Consider the following 22,559-nt stretch of genomic DNA (forward strand, 5'->3'; position numbering starts at 1 on the left):
TTTAACTGGATTCTGCAGGGAGAGAGAGAGAGACAGAGTAAGTCAGAGCAAATCATTTCTGCTGCTGCCCAGAATAACCCAGAAAAAAAGATAATAATCACGTGTATGACCAGTGGTTTAAACCCTTTAGGATTACCTCTAGATGTCTCAATCTGTTATATAGGTCTGTCTGGCTACAGACGTGCTCTGCCCACAGACAGAATATTGTACAAAAATTAAATTTAAATCATTTTTATTCTGCAATGCAATTAAACAAACAGTTAAAGTAATAATTTCATTAAGATTTCTTAATTATTATCACATACATGTATATTATTGTCAACTTGTGTATTTGTGTGGTCAACATGAACCCATGGTCAAACAATATTTCGGTCTTTCTGTTATAGACTCATAAATCTGAGGAACTGTCTGTGCCGCCACTTTGACCAAAATATATGAGTATGTGGCACTCATGTTTTTTGGCCACTATGTGGAGCCAAAGACATAAATGAAGCCATGGCCTGTACGTTTGCAAATGTTCATCACTCATAAGCTTTGTTAACTAATATATATATATGTTTACTCAGACATCATTTGAAACTACTTATGATAAACGTTTGCAATTTGGTGTCAAATAATCTACAGTGAATGAGGAAGAAGCAAAGGTAGGTATCTTTTAAGGCTCACTTTTTCACTGATGCAGTGAGCATTGGCTTACTGTATCTGAGCTTCAGGAGTATTGATGAGTGTGATGAATAGGACAATAACATGGGGAAGATGCAGAGGGAGCCGATCCTTAATGCTGATTCTGTCAAATCAGAGTATTGGCAAGACCTGACAAAGCAAAATTAACAGCACACCGAAAAAATTGTTACTGAAAACAGAAGGGTGAAGATTCCCCCTTTAACTTATAAATTGTAACATATTTAGTATAAGTTTAGCATACGCAGGATGATAATGTTTAAGCCAATATGTTCATGAAACAAATAGACACATTTGCTAATTTAGTTGTTACAGCATAAAATGTAAAATAAAAAAAATAAATAAAAAAAACAGGGTAAGATGGTCCCTACTGGGGTAAGTTGGCCCGTTACCTGGTCTCTACCCCAATTTTATTAAGTGTCATTAATGTAATATACTGCATAAACTATTTAATTAGTTTAATTTGAAGTTTTTTTTTTTTGTTTTTTTTTGTAATTAAGTAATTTAGTTGAACAATTAAACAAAATTAGATCAACCTAAAAACTGTTTTGACTAAATGTGACAAATGTTGATTTTCAAAATGACAAAATTAACAATAGCATAGACATTCATTCATATATTGATATATTCATAGATAGATAGATAGATAGATAGATAGATAGATAGATAGATAGATAGATCTTTACTTCTCTACAGATTGCTAATCTACATTAAAACCTACATTAAATTGCAGGGTGTCATATGTTTTCATGATTTGAAAATTTATTAATGCACGCATCGTAAGGTTAAAATATTGGGTCAAGTCATTTTTCACTGTCATGTATCACTCTGCAATCTCTAGAAGCTATGTAGAGAATGAACCAACTCTAGGGTAAGGCTATAAGCAAAGTGTTAGTGTAATCTATTAACTACACACAACTTAAACCTTATTTTTTTAGGCAAGTACCAGATATACGTGTCATGTCATACAATATTAATTTGCTTTTAACGTGATCACAATTTTATCATTGTATGTCACTAATTATAATACTTTTGTAAACAGTGAATAAGTTATACAGGCCTATAGAAATTGAAGGCGGGGTAGGTGATCTCGATAGCAATCAATGTTGCAATCAATTTTGTGGTCTAAATGTATTTATATGATTTTATATTGTCTGTGGAAGGTGTAGGACCGTAAAATATTTGACCAATTAGATTATTCGTTCCAAACATTACAATAGGCTGCCCATACCTGCCTGTCAACGTATGCATTTGCATACCTCTGTGTACCCTGTTTGCGTACATGATGCATCATCAATGCGTTCCATTACACTATTGCAGACCGAGCGAGAATAGAAAGTAATGTTTTCTCACCAGTAAATGAGACATGAGCTAATCTGTTAAATTCAACTTCAACTTCAAAATCGTCCTACATTTCTGTTTTCCATTTTTTTGTAAAGGGCGTTTGATCTTCTTTGCATGTTCGCTTTGTAAACACTGGGTTGGTACTTCTGCAGCAATGTAGGACAATTTTGAAGTTTGAGGACAAAATGAGATATCGACATACCCTAACTGTCTTGCTAGAAAAGACAAGCATTTGAGGTTAAAAAGTACAGTCATGGCCAAAAATACTGGCACCCTTGCAATTCTGTCAGAAAATGCAACACTTCACTCAGAAAATTCTTCCAATTGCAAATGTGTATTCACGTGCATATTGTTTTTGTTTGCACTGCAGAGAAGAAATGTGTTAAACTTGATAAAATTTCACACAAAACTCAAAAATAGACTGGACAAAATTATTGGCACCTTGTCAAAATTGTAAGAAATAACTGCTTTTCAAGCATGTGATGCTCCTGTAATTTGTATTTAGACACACCTGTGGTTAGTAACAGGTGTGGACAATATAGTAATCACAACTGCAACCAGTTGGAGAAAAGTTGACTCAACCTTTGTGTTGTGTGTCACATGGAGAAAAGAAAGAAGTGTAAAGAGTTGTCTGTGGATTTGAGAGAAAAAAAATTGTGGAAAAACATGGACAATCTCAAGGCTACATGTCCATCTCCAGAGATCTTAATGTTCCCGTAGCTAACCTCCCTGGACGTGGACGGAAGAGCAAAATTAATGAAAAATGGTGAAGAAGGATTGTTCAAATGGTGGATAAAGAGCCCTGATTAACTTCCGAACAAATTCAAGCTGATCTGCAGACACAGGGTACAACAGTGTCAGCTTGTACTATCCGTCGCCATCTGAATGAAAAGGGACGCTATGGTAGGAGACCCAGGAGGACACCACTGCTGACACAAAGGCATAAAAAAGCAAGACTGGAGTTTGCCAAAACTTATGTGACAAAACCACAATCCTTCTGGGAGAACGTACTGTGGACAGATGAGACAAAAATAGAGCTTTTTGATAAAGGACATCATGGCACTGTTTAGAGAAAAAGTAATGAGGCGTTCAAAGAAAAGAACACAGTCCCTACAGTCAAACATGGTGAAGGTTCAAATATGTTTTGGGGTTGCTTTGGTGCTTCTGGCACTGGATGACTTGACTGTGTGAACAGTATCAGGAAATCTGATGATTACGAAAGAATTTTGGGGTGCAACATAGTGGCTAGTATCAGAAAGCTGCGTCTCCACCAGAGGTCAGGGGTCTTCCAGCAGGACAATGACCCGAAACACACTTCAAAAAGCACTCAGAAATGATTCCAAACAAAGCGCTGGAGAGTTCTGAAATGGCCAGCAATGAGTCCAGATCTGAATTCCATAGAACATAGAAAACAGCAGTTGGGATTCTTCAAATCTGAATGACCTGGAGCAGTTTGCAAAAGAAGAGTGGTCCAAAATTCCAGTAGAGTGGAGTAAGAAACTCATTCATGGTTACAGTTGATTTCAGTTATTTTTCCAAAGGGGGTGCTACCAAATATTGATATTAAGGGTGCCAATAAATTTGTCCAGTGCATTTTTGGGTTCTGTGTGGAATTGTGTCAGATTTGACTTTTCTCTGTTTTTTTTTTGTGTGTTTTTGTGTGTGTGTGTGTGTGTGTGTGTTTTTTTTTTCAATGCAAACAAAAAAATTAACATGTCAGTACCACAACATTTGCAACTGCAACAATTTTCTGAGAGAAGGGTTGCATTTTCTGACAGAATTGCAAGAGTGCCGGTATTTTTGGCCATGACTGTATAGAAATTGTCAATAAAAAAAAACAAACAATAATTTCACTAAATAAGACCCTTCTTCCTTGGCTGGGATCATTTAGAGCCCTTTGAAGCAGAATTTAAACTGCATTTTGGTAGTTCAAACTCATAGGCCCCATATAGTCCACTATATGCAAAGAAATCCTGAAATGTTTTCCTCTAAAAAACATAATTTCTTTATGACTGAACAAAGAAAGACATGAACATCTTGGATGACAAAAATTTTTGTTCTGGAAGTGAACTTCTCCTTTAAGTCCACAAAACTGTAGGGTGTCCCATTCATCATTTTAGTGTTCGAAAGGGTGCTCGTGAGTGCCCCCTTTGCGGCCATTATGGGTCCTCGATAAGCATATTCGCAGCAGACTTCTACCTGACAATCGAAGTGGCATTACATCACAAAAGTGCAGACTCAGAGGAAGACTGAGGGTTTAGTGTGCCATTTGGGACAGGGCCTTTGTAAGTGAAGGTCGCACAGTTTGCACATGCACACTGAAGTAATTTTGCAGTAATCAGTTGTTTCACAAGGTGGCAACACTGTCCCAGCCTCAAAAGCATCAGGGTTAAAGTGGAGAGAACAAAGACACCGGTCTTTAGGAAGTTTTATTTATCCACAGGCATCTTCCCATTCTTTTCTCCTCTTCTTATCTCTAGAAAAGCAGTGAAGACTTACATCTTTTCTCTTGTTGCCCTTCGACTGAAAATTACAACCAAAAGCCGCACCATGTGGCATCGTGTCAGCATTTTATTTTCCTAGCTGTGGTGCGGTAAAAATAGCAACAGTTAGCACCAGTAGCTCACAGAGTGCAGCCATTTGACGTAATCAAAATAATGGCGCCCCCCCCCCCCCCCCATAGGCCAAAATATGTATATAACGATGTGGATTTTTTTAAGTAACGTAAATCTTTCATGGGTTTTCTACTACATATTTTAGTCAAAAAAATAAATAAATAAATAAAAAACATAATTTACGTTATATTAAGCCATACTTGTCTCAATACCCAGCGTTCCCTTTAATTGTACATGAGCCTTTTTGTCCAATTTAGCTACATAATAGTTTGGTGCTTGTTTGGGCCTTAGTAAGCTTGCCAATAGGGTCTGGCTGCAGACATGCACCTGCACTCTCAGATGCCTGCTCTCTCAGACACCTGCACCCTCAGACGCCTGCACTTCCGCAAGTGATGTAATTTGCAGTCTGTTTTATATTTTACTTTATTTTATATATTTATTATTTTTTAATCAAATCTCTCAACATTTTACAACAGTAGCCAGGTGGTGAAGACACTTTAATTACAATGTCACTCCCAATTGCCACCTGCACTCTCAGCTACCTGCGACGTCACTTGCAATCCACACAAATCGTGCGTGTTGCCAATGGAGAAAAGAAGCTGTGGTGGTTAAACGATTAAAACTAATTTAGCGTAACATACAGGGTCCTGCAAGTCATCTGTAGGAAATAAAAACAAGATCCGCAAATCTGTGGCCACAGAACAGCAGAATATGAACAAACATGAATATGAAGCAGAATATGAACGAGAGAATATGAAGTCTCTCGTTAAGTGTTTCCTCCCTTAGAAAACCATTAACACTTAATATGGCTCAATGTATTAAGACAGTTTATTAATATGATGTATATGTAGGCTATATAGTGTTTTTCTTCGCAAAACGTGGCATAACGGATTAAGATGATAAAGACTAAACTCAATATGCTCCTATTCATTATTAAAACAACTACACACAAGCAGGTGAGCCCAGAATAAACACAACGCTGCGTACATTCGCATTTTCTCCCATAAAGAATAATCTCTACAGCTGTTTTATGTCATTGTCTTTTATTTATATTGATTTTCTATGGGAGGAAAACGTCTATTTAACACATTGCGTTCTGGGCTCGTCTGCTTGCTTATACAGAGTTGGTCCTTTTAATATCACATAATGACTTTCTTATGACGTGTTCATATCTGCTGGTATATCGTTTGACAACAGTAAGGTTTATATTGAATTTGGTCTTTATCATCTTAGTCCGTTTTGCCACATTAAGCGTTTGCTGGGCAAGTATAAAAGTGAGAGTTTGCGCATTCATGGCCATTTGCTTGCCTTGAAGTACATTAAATTAATTAATTCATTTGATCGTTTAATGGCACTTAATGTATCTTAATACATTAAGCCATATCAAGTGTTAATGGTTTTCCACGGGAGGAAAAAGCTTAACGAGAGACTTTGTGCATTGCGTTCATATTCTGCTGTTCTGTGGCCACGGATTTGCGGGTCTTGTTTTTATCTCCTACAGATGACTTGCAGGACCCTGTACGTTACGCTATAAAATTAGTTTTAATCGTTTAACGACCACAGCGTCTTGTCTCTTTTGGCAACACGCACCATTTGTGTGGATTGCAAGTGAGGTCGCAGGTAGCTGAGAGTGCAGGTGGCGATTGTGAGTGACATTGTAATTTAGTTTATTTTTTCTTGTCTTCACCACCTGGCTATTGTTGTAAAATGTTGAGAGATTCAATTAAAAAAAAAATAATAATAATAAAGTAAAAATACAATCGACTGCAAGTGACGTCACTTCTGGAAGTGCAGTTGTTTGAGAGTGCAGGTGTCTGAGAGTGCAGGTGCATGTCTGCAGCCAGACCCTTCTCAAGCTTGCTGACAAGGGAGCACTGCATCCCCCATAAAAGCACCAAATATATGATTTATTATATTTAAACATTCCAAATGTTTAAATGTTATAACGTTTTTTATACACCTCCATGTAAAACTGTAAACCACTATTCAGAGTGTCTGCGAGATCTACACACTAAAGTGTATTACAGTGAAATGCATTATTCGAAATGCATTAAATGCATGCAACTAACAAATAAAGAAAGTGTTTAGCTAAATCTATAATGTCAATCCGCGTGATCTCTGTTGTAAGCGCATGTCTGCCCCCTCCTTTCTCCCTCTTTCAGAAGGTGTGACGTGAAGGCAATTAGCGCTCAGATTCTGAAAGAGGTCTGGTGAGGGACAGGCTGCGCCCGCTTATCACACGCGCGCTCCTGCAAAACAACACCAGTCTTTATCTGAAACGAGACTTTTATTAACGTGGCGTCACTCCAATTAAAGCATCGCGGAACAATATGAATCTGCTATTATTGGCGACTCTTTTCTCAACGGTGTTGGCCGAGAAATCACCTCGGCTGAAATTCACCGTGATGGGTAAGACTTTATTTTTCTTAAGTGTAATAGTTTTAGTCCGCATACGGATTCTGTAGAGATTTCTGGAATTTTCTCGTTCTCAGTCTATCCTTACTAAAGCAGAAATTGCTCATCTTATTCCCCCCTAGGCAAAACAAAACGTGCTGTGTAATAAGATTCCGATTCTATTAATGTGCAAAACAGAAAAAGTCAAATCGCAATGTTAGTAAATGAAAGCAGGCCAAGATGGGGACACTGATTGCTTTACATTACTGTTTTGAAAACAAAAACCGACTGAAGCTCATTTGCGCGTCATGACTTCACTTTATGACGTATATGCGATATTAATCATGGTTAGGGATACAATGAAAAAATACTGTGAACGCAGCGCGTTATTCACTTAAACTGTATACAAATAAAGCGGATAGCGCTGGAGCCAGCAAATCTCTATTAAGCAGCTATAACTGAAGGTTCATACAAGGATGCTTGACTGTGTATCCATAGTAACATTGCTTTAAGACATGTTAGTGGTGCTGATCAAGAGCAAGTAGTCTGCTTGGGATGTATGAGTAAACAAGCTCCTGAATCTTCCTGGAGGCTACAGAATAAGTCATTTTGAGAAACGACAATGCGCTTTCTATCTAAACGAAAATATTTATTGAATGACGTTGCTGGTTTTGAACGCAGGTTTCGTGTAGAATATGCTGCAAGTGGGTTTGATTTAAGAAAACCATAGGACGCAATCTACAGAGCTGCAATGCAGGTGCACGAGCTAACGGGAATGATGGCACTGCAGCAACTGATGCATTTCCAAGACTCAGGGCACAACATGCGATCCAAGAAAAAACACACTCGGAAAAGAGAATAGCCCATGGAAAATTCCACGAAACCCACTATTATTATTTATTCCATGCACGTTCAAAGTCTTCTATGTCGATGCAACCAATATGGGTCATGCGATTCACAATTCAGTGTCTGTATGAAAACATCAACACGTCTCACGGTCACCCCCTTAGTGTTACGTGACAGTACAAAGTCTTACAAATACACATATAAGAAAGCATCGAGAGACTCTAAATAAGCTTGTTAATCTTGACCGCCCACTTCAGCACCATGTACAAGAACGCTTCCCCGAATCCACAATTCAGTGCACGTCTTCCCTGAAATCACGAAGGATGCGATGGCGAGACAAATAATCTCATAAACTAAAGTACCGTGTTATTGAATACGACACCTTCGTATGCAAATAGAAACCGGATCAGACTGGTCTGCAGGCTTCGACCTCGCCAGTCCCCGCTTCGAATAGCCAGTTATTGATTAAAATGAACAAACACCTGTTGCAACGTGTTAGTTTTCTGAAATAATTGCAAAGCTCCGCTTTATACAATGCAGCATCAATAATTTATAGTTTTACATAGCTGTTACCCCTGACAACCACATTTGACAGTTTTCTTCATTTAGGTCAGACGAAAAACACCCACAAAAGTGGCTTAGGCATTAGAGTTAATTATTTAGATCATGATCTCAACCGGTTTTGCTCCAAAACTCAGATTCTACAGTGAATATCAATTTAAAGCTCTTAAATAATAAAACATACTGTAATGTTTAACATACATCCAGTAATTGCCTAAATGTTCAAAATGATTTACATAGAACAGGCTGAAAAGGAAAATGGACAGATTTGTTCAAGGAATAGTTCACCCAAGATGCAGATGAGGTTGGAACATAGGAACAGATTTGAGAAATTAAACATTACATCATTGCTCACCATCCTCTGCAGTGAATGGGTGCCGTCAGAATGAGAGTCCAAATAGCTGATAAGCATCACAATAATCCAGCAGTAATGAATCCAGTCCATCAGTTAACATTCTGTGAAATAAAACTAATGCATATTTTCATCCATCATTAAGATGTTTTTAAACACTGGTAACAAGTGGAAGAAAATTTTAATTAATTTTTTTTGTGTGTGTGTGCCTTTTAATGCCAGAATCGGAATGCAAATAATTTTTATAGAATACTGTCATCAAAGGAGCCATTTTATAGTTAAACACAGACGTTTAAACGGACAGACTATGAATGAAAACTGCTATGACTACTCTACTTAAAACATAAATCTAATTTAAACAATATGTCTACATATTATTCACATGCTGTTTGTAGGGGACACATTGTACTAGCCTTACAGTTATAGCATGACATTATATTTAAACCTATTATAATTAACAGTTTACATAACATTTACTTATTTAATCTCTCAATTCTGACTTTTTTTTTTGCAAATGCAAGTTTATATATACTAGTTCAGACTTTATACCTTGATTTAACTCAACAGTAGTGAGTTTGTCAATTCTCAGGGGAAAAAAGCCAGAGCTGATGGGAAAAGAGAGAATGATGAGTCGTTTTTTCTTAACAGAATTGTGAGATTTAATATCGGAATTGTGAGAATAAAGTCAGAATTTTGAAATACTTATTATATTGTGCTGTTTTTATCAGCTGTTTGAACTCTCATTCTAACGGCACCCATTCACTGCATAGGATCCACTGGTGAGCAAGTGATGTAATGCTAAATTTCTCTAAATATGTGCTGATTAACAAAAAAACTCATCTGCATCTTTGATGGCCTGAGGATGAGTACCACTGTTTTAAATATTCAGTTAATATTAGAATAGAGTTTGGATGCACAGCTACTTATCCCAAAAAGAAAAAATAAAGGAAGCATTTCATGCATTCAAATTAGCTCATATAAAAAGCACAAATTGTTTTTGCTTCATAACTATACATACATTTATGCCTAGTTGCATTTTGCATAGTTTTCCCTGTGACCCATTTTTGAATAGCAACCCACCAGTTTTAGTAGACAAACATTATTTATTCATGCGATGTGTGAATATATACATAAAAAGTCTGCCAGAAACAGTTTATACACTGCATTTCTGTCATTTTTTCTATAGAGTCACCTCGGTTTCGCTTCATGAAACCAGAGAACTTCACAACGGTTTACCACCAACAGGAAACTGATGTCCTCTATGTAGGGGGCCAAGAGGTCATCTATAAGCTCACCTTCAGTGATAAAGGAGTGCATGACACGCAGGTAGGGGGGCTGACACCGTAACCTGGAGCCAAAGTAGATCTATCACTGCTCTAAATCCTGACCTAGATAGCTGGTGCTCAGCAAGTCGCAAAACTGTGCTATTATTTATGGAGCAGAACAATGCTTTATAATAGAGGCTCTCTGAAATGATTACTTCTGGTTGCATAAAAGCAAGCCTTTCTTGTCAACGAGGGATAGTTATGGTTTCTTATCATTTTACAGTCGCCATAACACTTTATGACCTGTTTCTCGCTGCAATTATAGAATTTAGCTTTAACATGATGAGAGCAATTCATCTGTACATTATTATGTATGCAAGACTGCATGATTAGTATTGTTCTTAATGTGCTCACAGATCCATGCAGAAAAGGATGAGAATGCAAAAGAGACGTGTGTCTCTAAATCACCAGCATGGAAGGTAAGAGAGACAATCCCACAATATTCAGACATCAAGTTGCCTGTGATTTCAAGCAAGGAATTGCATTATCCTAACTCATTTACGCCTAGTGATTCAGTGCACTCACAAATCAAGCCACAAGAAATGATTTGCACAATGTATCCAGTTATCCATTTCTCATAAACCCTCTGAGTGAATTACACTCATCAGGTTTAGCTTTAAATACCGAATTCTGACACTGACTGTAATCAGAACATTTGTGAACATGTTTCCCACATGCTCCTCATTATGCAAGCTGGAGCCTGGCTGGTTTCACTGGCCTGGTTCAACATCTACAGAAATAGTCATCCATGATGAGCAGGTCATCACTCAGAGTTGACTGAATGAGGCTATTTTTTAAGGGTAATGGCACAGACAGCCAACTGATGAGTGATGGGCTTCTTTAAATATCTGCATTAAGATGGTGGTTAGGGGTGGTTATGTCGATCATTCTGAAAAAAAGACCCACACTGGATGACATACTGTGTTTAGCAGCTATATTTATGTAATTTATATGATGTCTATATTTTTTGTATTGACACATATTGTGTTCTTTCATCTTTCTATAGCAAGAGTGTCATAATTTCATCACAGTAATTGAGAAAGTCGGCGATTCATTTGTGGCGTGTGGGACAAGAGCTGGTGCTCCTAAATGTTGGCTCCTGGTAAGATGTCTTAACTGCCACTATATACAGTTAAAGTCAAAAGTTTACATATGCCTTGCAGAATCTGCAAAATGTTAATTATTTTACCAAAAAAAAAGGGATTATACAAAATGCATGTTATTTTTTATGTAGTACTGACCTGAATGAGATATTTTGCATAAAAGGCCTTTACATATAGTAGACCTATACGTCTAATAACCCTGGTCAAAAGTTTACATACACTTGATTCTTAACACTTCGTTGTTACCCAAATGTTCCATAGCTGTGTTTTTTTGTTGTTGTTGTTGTTTGTTTGTTTTTGTTGTTAGTGATAGTTCTTCATGGGTCCCTATTTTGTCCTGAAAAGTTAAATTGCCTGCTGTTCTTCAGAAAAATCCTACAGGTGCCACAAATTCTTTGGTTTTTCAGCATTTTTGTGTATTTAAAACCCTTCCAACAATGACTGTATGATTTTGATATCCATCTTTTCACACTGAGGACAACTGAGGGACTCATATGCAACTATTACAGAAGGTTCAAACGCTCACTGATGCTTCAGAAGGAAAAGCAATGCATTAAGAGCCGGGGGGTGAAAACTTTTGAACAGAATGAAGATGTGTACATTTTTCTTATTTTGTCTAAATATCATATTTTTTCATTTAGTACTGCCCTTCAGAAGCTACAGAAGATATTTACATGTTTCCCAAATGACAAAAAAAAGTTACATTTACCCTGATCTTTAAATTCAGGATTTTTCTGAAGAACAGCAGGCAGTTTAACACTTCAGGACAAACAAGGGACTCATGAACAACTATCACTAAACAAACACAGCTGTGGATCATTCAGGTAACAACACAGTATTAAGAATCAAGTGTATGTAAACTTTTGAACGGGGTCATTTTTATAAATGCAACTATTATTTTCTCCTGTGGACTATATGTAAATGTCTTTTATGTGAAATATCTTATTCAGGTCAGTACTAAATAAAAAATAACATGCATTTTGTATGATCCCTCTTATTTTGGTCAAATAGTGAACATTTTGCAGATTCTGCAAGTATCTATCACAGTGTTTAAGATTAAGATATATCTTTTATTGTTAGTGGCTACATTTACATGTATAGATTTGGCAGATGCTTTTAACCAAAGCCATTTGCACTGCATTCACAGTACATATTTGATCAATTTTTGCTTTCCTTGGGAATCAAACCCTTGACCTTAGTGTTGCCAGCACAGCGCTCTACAGTTTGAGACACAAGAAGGCCAAATTATCCATCTATTCTGTAATTGCAGAAACAAAAAACCAAACCTGCTCAATGTGGACATTTCCTTTAATATTACAAACAGTTGCGAAGACACTTATTGAATGTTATCGCTATTTTAACAGGTTTAGCATTTTTTGTGGATTACATGAAAGAGCGAAAAAAATAAGACTAGTTTTCCCTGCAGGCTCAGCTGCTTTGGCAGAATTCAGGCTATTTATTTAACTGCTTCAGTATTATTGTGCACATTTTCGTAATTTTAGTGTGGCACTGCCGTGGGTGTGATTTATAACCCAACCATTTAACAGTTTGCCTAGGATAAAAACCAGACAGAATGGAAAGCAATACAATAAAATGAGAGTATGACATCCTGAAATGTGGGACACATTTAGTGTCTGAATAAAATCAGGAAAAAAAGTTTTGCTTAAAAGTGGCCTGATTTCTCAAAGTGCTGCAGTGTCTATGCTGTTTTTTAAAATGAAAAGCCTAAGAAGTAGTGAATAATCACATCATCTCTCTCACCCAGGTAAATGACAGCATATTGATGGACATGCCGGAGGAAACAGCAGCGTCTAACATCTTGGCACCTTTCCCTTCTCAGCGCTCCATCAGTCTGTCAGCAGGTACAGAGAGGAGGGAAATGGAGATAGGGAAAAGAAGATGAGAGAGAATGTTATTTGTTCTCATTTTTCATTTAGTTCCTTCATTTTGATAGGTATTTAAGAACGTCAGACTGTAATGCAACTTTTAATGAATTTTATTCTCTGACCTGACATAAATGACGTCCCTCAGAGATCCATCTGTTATAAACAATGCATTATAGGCTCAGTGCATCAAATCTTGTCAGTTCTCTACTTAAATAAAGTGTGTATTGGATGAAATAACAGAACAACAATCCCTGCAGTATATGACAAAGAGCTCTCGCCCTTTTTTTAACGTTCTAAATGTCAGATACAAAATTGAGTATTTTATATGCCATGTGAGGTTAGCAGAGCTGAAAGGTCAACACTGATCCTGGAAGAAGTTGAATGTCTCAACAATGTCTCTAACTGTCAGTCAGAAGGAAGTAGAAGCAGCACTGCCGTGAAATTGCTTTGTGTGTGCATTTGCAACCTTTTTTTGTTTGAGTATCAAAGCATTGCAAACATTGCTAAATCTGAATCAAAGTTTAAGGGAATCTTTGATTTGACAGAGCTGTAGTCAGAGGTTTGGCTGACAGATTTACTTATCTCTCTCTTCTCATTTAGATGGGAATCTGTACTCTGCTCTGTCAGCGGCTACAGGACAGACTGGCTCTATCCGGCGCACATATGGCTCCAAAAAGCAGCTGAAGACAGAGAATAAATGGTTACAGAGTGAGTTGACAGTTGTTATCTAAACTGCATTAGCAGTTTGGAGATTTTTTTTTTGAAGGGCTGAACTAATGGATCTAGCTATGCTATGTCAGCTTGCAATTTAATCAGATACAGTACTGTACAACAGAGTTTGTTTGAAAATTCTGGAGTGACCCCAAAAATATATATACAAAATATAAAAATCTAAATAAATATAGATTTTTTTAAATACCTTGAAATAAGGCACTAATGTTCACCAACATTGGAATTATTTGATGAAAAATCGAAATATTGTGAAATATTATTACAATTTAAAAGAAGTCTTTCTATTTTAATATATTATTTTTTATATATCAAAATTACATATTTAAATGTTTTTTTTTCTTGTGAAAATTATTTTCTCATACTTAAAACAGCTTGCCTCATTTACTATACGAGGATAAATGAATATGCAAATTAACCCCGCCTCCACTCAGTCACACCAGTCAGCGCCTGATCCCAAGTATGTATAACTGCAGACCGGAGATCTCCAAATGGGGGCGGGAACTGCAAAAGTGGGCATAACCTGCAAAATGGGGTGGGGTCTCGTCACGCAAAGATTTTCACCATTGGCTCTGGCTTCAGCCAGTTGTTATGTGACTTACATTTTAAAATAAAACTTTATAAATTAGACATTGTTTCTAGTTGTTCTGAAATAAAATAAAATATGCTACATAAATAAATATGCTCAATGAAAGCAAAAAAGCTCGTGGCCAGTGGTGTTCCGACTGGAGTTAAAACGTCTGCTTAATGATGTAAATGGGAATCAGCCGCAAGCTCACCCACGAGGGTTTATTATTCAAGTTAGCGGTTAGCGGTTTTGCTCTATTTAATGCTCTGTATGCTCTATTAACTGCTCTATTTTCTTTTTGGTTAGGTGCTGATAATACTATTGATATATTTTGCATGCTAATGAAAGGATTTTATCCAGTGACGTGATTGGTTATTGCAGTTTGTGACGTAAATTTTCAGCAAGGGTTTTAATTAATTGGCTGGCACATGTCTAAAACACCACATAGGCAAATAAACAACATAAAATGTTTGATTTTCACTACAGGGGGCTTTAAACATTAAAAATGCAATTTCAGCTATGGTATAGGTTCAAAGACTGATGCAAGTTTGAGTCTATAACACATTTGCTCTCACCATCTCTCTCAGATCCCAAGTTTGCAGGAGCCGCTGTGATACCACACAAAGAGAAACTCAAAGATGAGATCTATTTCTTCTTCAGTGAGGTTAACAGTACAGCCAGTCTAGACGAAGAACCATATAGGGCTCGCATAGGACGTGTCTGCATGGTAACAAAGTTTTATCCATTCTTGCTTCATATACACTGCTGTGAGGACTCTAGGTTTCTGATAACCTTTGCATCTGTGGTTCAGGTTGATGAGGGAGGGCTTCAGAACTTGCTGCCGAGCTCCTGGACTACGTTCCTGAAGGCTCGTGTGATGTGTGGGAAAGCTGGAACTCCTGTACAGTACAACAACTTCAAGCAGGCTTTCGTTCTGGCCTCTCATCAACGCATTGGGGTGATATACGGCATCTTCTCCAATGCTTGGTAAGCAGGTGTGAAGTCTGAAAGTGAGTAGGAAGACATTTGATATCAGGCTGCTGACAAAATGCAAGACTACATTATACACCAAAAAATACATCCCTATAGTTTTTTACTCAAAACACTGTCTAACTTCAAGCTTACAGTATTTAAATGTATATACGAATATTGGTACCATATCAAATAGTATTATAATTTTTTTAAGGAATAATCGGATGCAAAATTCACTTTTACATGGTGTTTGTATATAAATGTGTATTAACAGTGTGTGGACACAACCACCCTACAATAATAAAAATCCATAAACAGTCTCAATTTTCAAGCCGTTTTGATTTGCTGAGGTGTATGATGTCATACTGCTCAGACCCCACCCACGACTGCTGACAAACTGTCCTGTATTTACATATTTCCGCCCTCAGCCAGTTTAAGCAATGCAGGTGTTTTGTATTTGAATGTAAAAGTGAACATAAGAGTAGAGGGGTGGAGTGAGCAGTAGCTCATTATCATTTAAAGAGATATGCATGGAAAAAGGTTGAAAGGTGTTTTACACGACCGTTGAAAAATTTTAATCAAAGTATGCTGCAAACATTTTATGAAGACCCTAAAGAATCATACCAACTTGTGGAAAATGGGCATCCAATATCCACTTTGAATTTATCAGTGTTGGTCCGATATTGGATATTTAATGCATATTTAATGCATGCTCATTTTTCCTATTTTTACATTAACACTCACCTAATAACTCTAATATTACAATATTGGGGATCCTAAATAGACTATATGTTTAATGTTTCATTTCATTAGCTACTTTTTCAGACAGATTTGGAGAAATTTGGCATTACTTGCTCACCAGTGGATCCTCTGCAGTGAATGGGTGCCGTCAGAATGAGAGTCCAAAGAACTGATAAAAACAAAAATCCACAAATAACACACAAGTCTTGTCAAGCAAAAGCTGCATGTTTACAATAAAAAAAACAAATCCATCATTCAATTCCAGCTAAAATACAAGTCCATAACCAGTAATAATGCTTCCAAAAATGTACATTTTTGGGTGAACTATTTCTTCCATGTTTATGTCTTTCTACAGGAACACCACTGTAGTGTGTGCGTACTCCATTGAAGACATTGACCAGGCCTTTTCTACATCCAAACTGAAGGGCTACAACACACCTTTGTCAACTCCTCGTCCTGGAACGGTACAACACATACATATGCATATGATTATATACTAAACATTTATTACATTTATTTTGAATCTATCTATAAAATACTATCCTACAATTCAGAAAACATAGGCACAGCCTGATTATTAATATGTGTGGTTCATCTTTATCCAGTGTACTTTTAAGAATAACACTCAGGCTCATAACCAGAAGATCCTGACAGTGATCAAGGATCACCCTGAGATTGAGGATGTGATCATCCCGGTCGACGAAGCCCCTCTAGACCTGCCAGTTCAAGACCACTTTACACACATTGTGGCAGATACAGTCTTGGCTGTCAATGATGAACACTACAGCGTGATTTATCTGGGCACAGGTACTGTGAATTGCAAAGAAATGTTCTTTAAATGAGCTAAAACAGTCTATTCCAATGTTGTTTTTCATGTGTCTTCTGTACAGAGAAGGGAAAAGTCCTGAAGGTGCTCCATGCCATAGAAGGAGCCTTTATCATAGCGCAGTACTCTTTATTCCACGATGATAGTCCTGTCATCAACATGGCCATCGACTCTAAAAAGGTAGAGGCCCACATTTTAAACATTTAAACTAACTCACATTAAAACAGGCCAATTGTAGCCTGCAGTGGTAGGACATATTATTCCACTGTAATCTAATTATTTTTGGCTTTAAATCACTCTTTTTACTTTACAATGGGAAAGTAATTTGAAGGCTGTTCACACAGATATTTAAAATAGTGTTTGATGAGAGCCAGATGGCACCTTTCACCCCTGTGTTCTGCTTTGTGTCAGGGTCATCTCTATATTGGAACAGAGCTTGAAGTGCAGCGCATCCCTCTGGCTGACTGTGGTCGTTACGGGACCAGCTGCCAAGAATGCATCCTTTCTCGAGATCCATATTGTGCGTGGGATGCGTCCAAGAAGAAATGTACTGCAATCCCAGCAGAGTACAACATTAGCACTGGGTACATATGGACTCACAAATTTCCCAACATAATAATGCATTAGTGTTTTTCCTGTTGAAGTAACCTGAGTTTCATATTTCTCTGTTCTCCCTATTTGAAATCAGAACCCTTGTTCAGACCCTTGACCACTCCAATGCCTCCATCTGTGGCCATGCTACAGGTAGGTTGTTTAAAATGACTTATAAAGGTGCAGTTTTCTGTTTGTACCTCTAAACACTTTTTAGCACTAAAGATTTTAAATGTTTCTAGTTTCAGATTCTTCTTATTCACAAATTCCCACTAAAACCCGGTTTTGTATTTATATGCACTACCAGTCAAAAGTTTTAGAACAGTAAGATTTGTAATGTTTTTTAAAGAATTATCTTCTGCTCACCAAGTCTGCATTTATTTGATCCAAAGTACAGCAAAAACAGTAAAATTTTTACCATTTAAAATAACTGTTTGCTATTTGAATATATTTTAAAATCTAATTTATTCCTGTGAATTTTTAGCATCATTACTCCAGTCACATGATCCTTCAGAAATCATTCTAATATTCTGATTTGCTGCTCAAAAAACACTTATTATTATTATTATGCTAAAAACAGCTGAATATAATTTTTTTCAGGTTTCTTTGATGAATAAAAAGTTTAGAAGAACAGCATTTATCTGAAATAGAAATATTTTGTAACATTATAAATGCCTTTATCATCACTTTTGATCAATTTAAAGCATCCTAGCTAAATAAAAGTCTTCATTTCTATTAAAAAAATTATACTGACTCCAAGCTTTTAAATGGCATAGCGTATAATGTTACAAAAGCTTTTATTTAAGAAAAATGCTGATCTTTGGATCTTTCTATTCATCAAATAATCCAGGAAAAAAATTACTCAACTATTTGATTTCTGAAGGATCATGCGGCACTGAAGACTGGAGTAGTGATGCTGAAAATTTAGCTTTGATCACAGGAATAAATTACATTTAAAATATATTCAAATAAAAAACTGTTTTTTTTTTTAAATAGTAAAAATATTTTAAAATTTTACTGCTTTTGCTGTACTTTCGATCAAATAAATGCAGGCTGGGTGAGCAGAAGCACCTTTTTTAAAAAACATAAAAACTCTTACTGTTCAAAAACTTTCTATATTTTCCTGTCTCTTGACATAAAAATATTTGTTCTGGAGTTCAAATATGGCATTTAAAATTGCTTCTTTTTTAGCACTTTCTTTACAAAATATAGAACGATAAATACCTAAAACTATACTAATAATAATATATATATATATATATATATATATATATAAAAATGCTGTTCTTTTCAAATTTTAATTAATCAAAAAATGCTGAGGGGAAAAACTATCACAGTTTTCACAAAAATGTATTAATTGTTTCCAACACTGAAAATAATAATAAAAGTTTCTTGGGCTTTAAATCAGCATATTAGACATGACACTGAAGACCACTGATCACTGATATAAATTATAATTAAAAATATTTAAATAAAACTCTTTTAAAATGTAAGAATATTTTGTAATATTCATAGTATTTTTATTCCAAATGATTTTTATCACACTAATGTTTCCTGTCATCCTGGGCTACAGCTCCTAAGGTACGTAGCACCATCCCCAAACCAGTTTTAGTGGATAAAGATGGACCCGTCCTGCTCCCATGCCCCGTGCGTTCCTATCATGCCACTTACCGTTGGGAGAAAGACAACTGCATCAAGCAATATCCTTGCACCATCTCCGGCTCCTCCTGTGTGCTGGCGCCCACCCCTGACCTGCCTCTAAAGGAGGGCGTGTTCCGCTGCATGGCGGAGGAGAGCGGCCTCCAACAGGAGGTAGTGTCCTACAAGCTGGTGTTCAACGGTGGGCCCCTCTCCACCTCGCTAGCCTCCACCCTGGGGTCGGCTCTGGTGCTGGCTGCTGCGGCACACTGGCTCCTGTAGATCAAATGAAGCCTGGGGGCTCAAAGGGAAACAAGTTTAATACTAAGGTCAGCAGAGCATGAGTACCTAGGCCGGTCCGACTAAACTGCAGGGGAGCAGCTGGTCTCTGTATAAACTGTGTTTCTGGTTTCTTATTCAGAGCAATCACAAGTTTATTCTTTTCATTGAAGGGCCGAGAAAATGCCTGAAATTGTCTCATTTTGCCAAATGCTTTATCATACCAAACTCCAGTGTTATGTATAACATGAACTTATGTAAATGAACTACTACATGCCATCAGCCTGAACGCATTTAGACTTATATAATGTATATCTAATACATGAGATTTGTACCACATAATACATTGTTTGCAAAACGTTAGTGCCATCATTTAGATGTTTCAGAGGACTGCTTTGCTTACTACACTCAGACATGGAATCCAAATCAGTTCTTTAACTTGGTTAGTTTTTTTCAGTAACACCACTATTCAGTAAGGTTCAGTTGAGAATAGGGTATCATGAACTAACTAAAAACATTTTTACAGCATTTAGTAACCTATGTTAATTTACATATAACATTAAAACATTAACTAATGTTCATTTAGACTGCACACTATAACAGTGGAAAAGACAATTAAAAACACAGCTATACTAAGGAATGGCAAACGTTTCAGTCAAAACATGACCGTCTTCAGCTTTTTTTCAGCTTTACAGAGTGCATTTTTATGATGAGTTTGGTTATGTCTTTATTTAAACAACTTGAGATGCTAAAATGTATTATTGTATGTAGAAATGAACTTTTTATTTGTTTAATTTATGCGGTTCATTTTTAGTTCATGTTACCTAATGATTTAACCCACTTGAACCTTATTTTAAAGTAGAGGTGCAATGAAAAAAATCGATTCTGTGATTTTCCGAATATAGCTGTACTCTGCTTGCTTCCACACACACACCACTTAAACTTAAAATAGTCATTCATAAGGTTGGAAAAGGTTGAGGCAAATTACAGGTGTTCACAGTGGGCTGTGTTTACATTAATCGTCATACAAGCATAAAAACCGAGGTGCAAGTACATTTAACCACTCTTCTTCATGAACATTTGAGTGTTCGGTTAAAAACCGGCCTATAGCGCCATCAGCTGTTAAAAACTAAACTCAGTGTCGATTTGAGAATCGATTCATCGTCGCATCCGAATTTTAAAGTGTTACTCTTTCGTTGGTATGTAGAATTGCTGAGTTACAGATGTGTTAGATGTGCGAGTACATGCTGAAACATAAATATACTGTTATAAATCCTTTGGTTTTTTCCATTCTGTGCCATTAGGACAGTTCTGAAGCCTTAAAACAAGGATGAGTCTCTTTTAAGCTGTAAGGGTCACATCCTAAGCACAACTTGCAAACTGAGCAGAACCTGCAGAATCTGCTGGCTTTGTCTTTCCATTGAGTCATTCCGACCTGACGCAGAAAGTTACTTCAGCACGATTTCAGGAGTACATACAGCTGATTTTTTTGGCCTGTTTAGCAAGTTTGAAATCACGTATCAGCCACAATTAGAAGCGTGACGTGAAAAACAAAACCATACAAAACTGACACAGATTCGACCGCTTTTGCTCAGTGGGTGGATGGGAAGAATACCAGAATCCGATAACCAGTTTTTAGAGATTATCTCAGTACATCACTGTGTTTAACAAACAGACATGAACACTCTTGCATCCTTGATGCCTGTACTTTTCATGCTCATGAAACACATTTGCGTTAAATGAAATAAGCTTCAGTATATGGAGTTGCATTTTGTAGTCGCAGTGTACAGAGGCTTAATTATAGAGTTGTTTTAACTGTAATGCTCTGCATATGCTGTTCTTCACCATTGCTGCCTATGGGAATAAAAAGTATTCCTGATGGATCTAAACAGTCATTCTGCACTAAGGTGTTCAGAGTGTAAACCATTTTACTTCATAACATTTCATTTGATCATGCCAATAAAATGTATGGTGGTTATCTTATATTACAGAAAAGGACGTACAAGAACATTCTAGCACATTTCTAATCATCATCCGCATCCCTAACTCTTTCTCTCTCTCAGAGCAACTGACCCCAAATGCCAATTTTGTCTTTAACCTTGTTCTCTCCTCACTGTATTTTGAAAGCAGGACAATAGTGTTATCAACGAATTGATCACTAATTAACCAGAAGTGCATTGTGTTTTATGATGATGGATGTTGTGACTTTGTTTTTGTATTTAGTTATGTAATTACGTTGTTTGTCACTCTGTTTGCTCTGCTGGTGACTTAATCTGCCGATCCTAAACTAAAAGGAGACATTTTTGTTTTATTTTACTTCCGTCTGGATCTCTGGGTTAATGTTTGGGCAAACTTAAGTGTCATAAATGAAAGCCATGTAAATAGTCCAGGGACTGACTGCAGTGTTGCTTTACACATTAATGCATTAGCTGTTTATGCTAGCGTGTGCTAACCTTCTGTTTGCATGCTGAATGCCACTGCACTGTTGCCCTCTCTGTGTACTCGTACCTCTGTCTCTTGGCCTAATGTGCTACACTGCAATGAAGGAACGTTGTAGTGCCAAACCAATGTCGTGCCATTTTCGTCAAAGAGCTTTTCTAACTTTTCCACTGTGCGTCAAAGCCAAGCGCTTACCTTTCGGACACACGTATAGCAGTATCTAGATATACACCGACACACGCACACACTCTAAATCACTTTCGACAGTGTGAGTGACACAGGGTCCTTCAATGTAGATCACACCTGTTACATGTTTTGTTTTTAGTTTCGTTTAGTTTTTACTCTGTAACTGGTGTTGCGAGAATGATTTAAGGCCATTGTGTTTGTATTGTCTGTCTGTCATTCGCTATGCCTTGTGTTTTATTGCCCAAGATTTGTGGCAGGGAGTGTTTTCTCATGTAGGGACGCTCAGCACGGTTTACTGCTCAAAAGCATCTTGCAGTTGTGTAAGCTTGCACTTAATAATTCATATTTATAACTGGTTACCAAAAGTCATAGCAATTTTTTTCTAAAGGGACTGAAGACATTGTAAAATACAGAAATATAATTATACATTAAATGTTTCCCTGAAAATGTGCATTAAAATAAATAACAAAAAGCCACTGTATT

At 36.8% G+C, this 22,559-nt stretch overlaps 1 protein-coding gene and 1 long non-coding RNA gene across 2 annotated transcripts; one reads left to right on the top strand and one right to left on the bottom strand.

Annotated features, from left to right (window-relative positions):
* The first annotated feature begins 6,800 nt into the window (after window positions 1–6,800).
* Window positions 6,801–22,027, top strand: si:ch211-113g11.6 (uncharacterized protein LOC559008 homolog). Its single transcript, XM_051131569.1, has 14 exons — window positions 6,801–7,049; window positions 9,980–10,119; window positions 10,475–10,537; window positions 11,125–11,220; window positions 12,987–13,083; window positions 13,708–13,815; window positions 14,992–15,131; window positions 15,216–15,391; window positions 16,473–16,581; window positions 16,723–16,924; window positions 17,008–17,123; window positions 17,355–17,527; window positions 17,632–17,687; window positions 19,108–22,027. Exons 1-14 carry the CDS (start codon window positions 6,971–6,973, stop codon window positions 19,452–19,454), a joined length of 1,902 nt encoding a protein of 633 aa, XP_050987526.1. The 5' UTR covers window positions 6,801–6,970; the 3' UTR covers window positions 19,455–22,027.
* LOC127178608 (uncharacterized) lies at window positions 15,252–16,276 on the bottom strand. Its single transcript, XR_007829415.1, has 2 exons — window positions 16,236–16,276; window positions 15,252–15,408 (listed from the first exon to the last, which is right to left on the bottom strand). It is a non-coding gene; the product is annotated as an uncharacterized LOC127178608 (long non-coding RNA).
* Window positions 22,028–22,559: the final 532 nt, after the last annotated feature.

This window comes from Labeo rohita, chromosome 16, assembly GCF_022985175.1.
Source record: "Labeo rohita strain BAU-BD-2019 chromosome 16, IGBB_LRoh.1.0, whole genome shotgun sequence".
NCBI classification, from domain to species: domain Eukaryota; kingdom Metazoa; phylum Chordata; class Actinopteri; order Cypriniformes; family Cyprinidae; genus Labeo; species Labeo rohita.

Coding starts and splice junctions, on each gene's coding strand:
- si:ch211-113g11.6 (XM_051131569.1), top strand. CDS start 6,971: ATGAATCTGCTATTATTGGCGACTCTTTTCTCAACGGTGTTGGCCGAG. Junction 11,221..12,986: donor CTCCTAAATGTTGGCTCCTG/GTAAGATGTCTT, acceptor TCTCTCACCCAG/GTAAATGACAGCATATTGAT. Junction 17,688..19,107: donor CATCTGTGGCCATGCTACAG/GTAGGTTGTTTA, acceptor CCTGGGCTACAG/CTCCTAAGGTACGTAGCACC.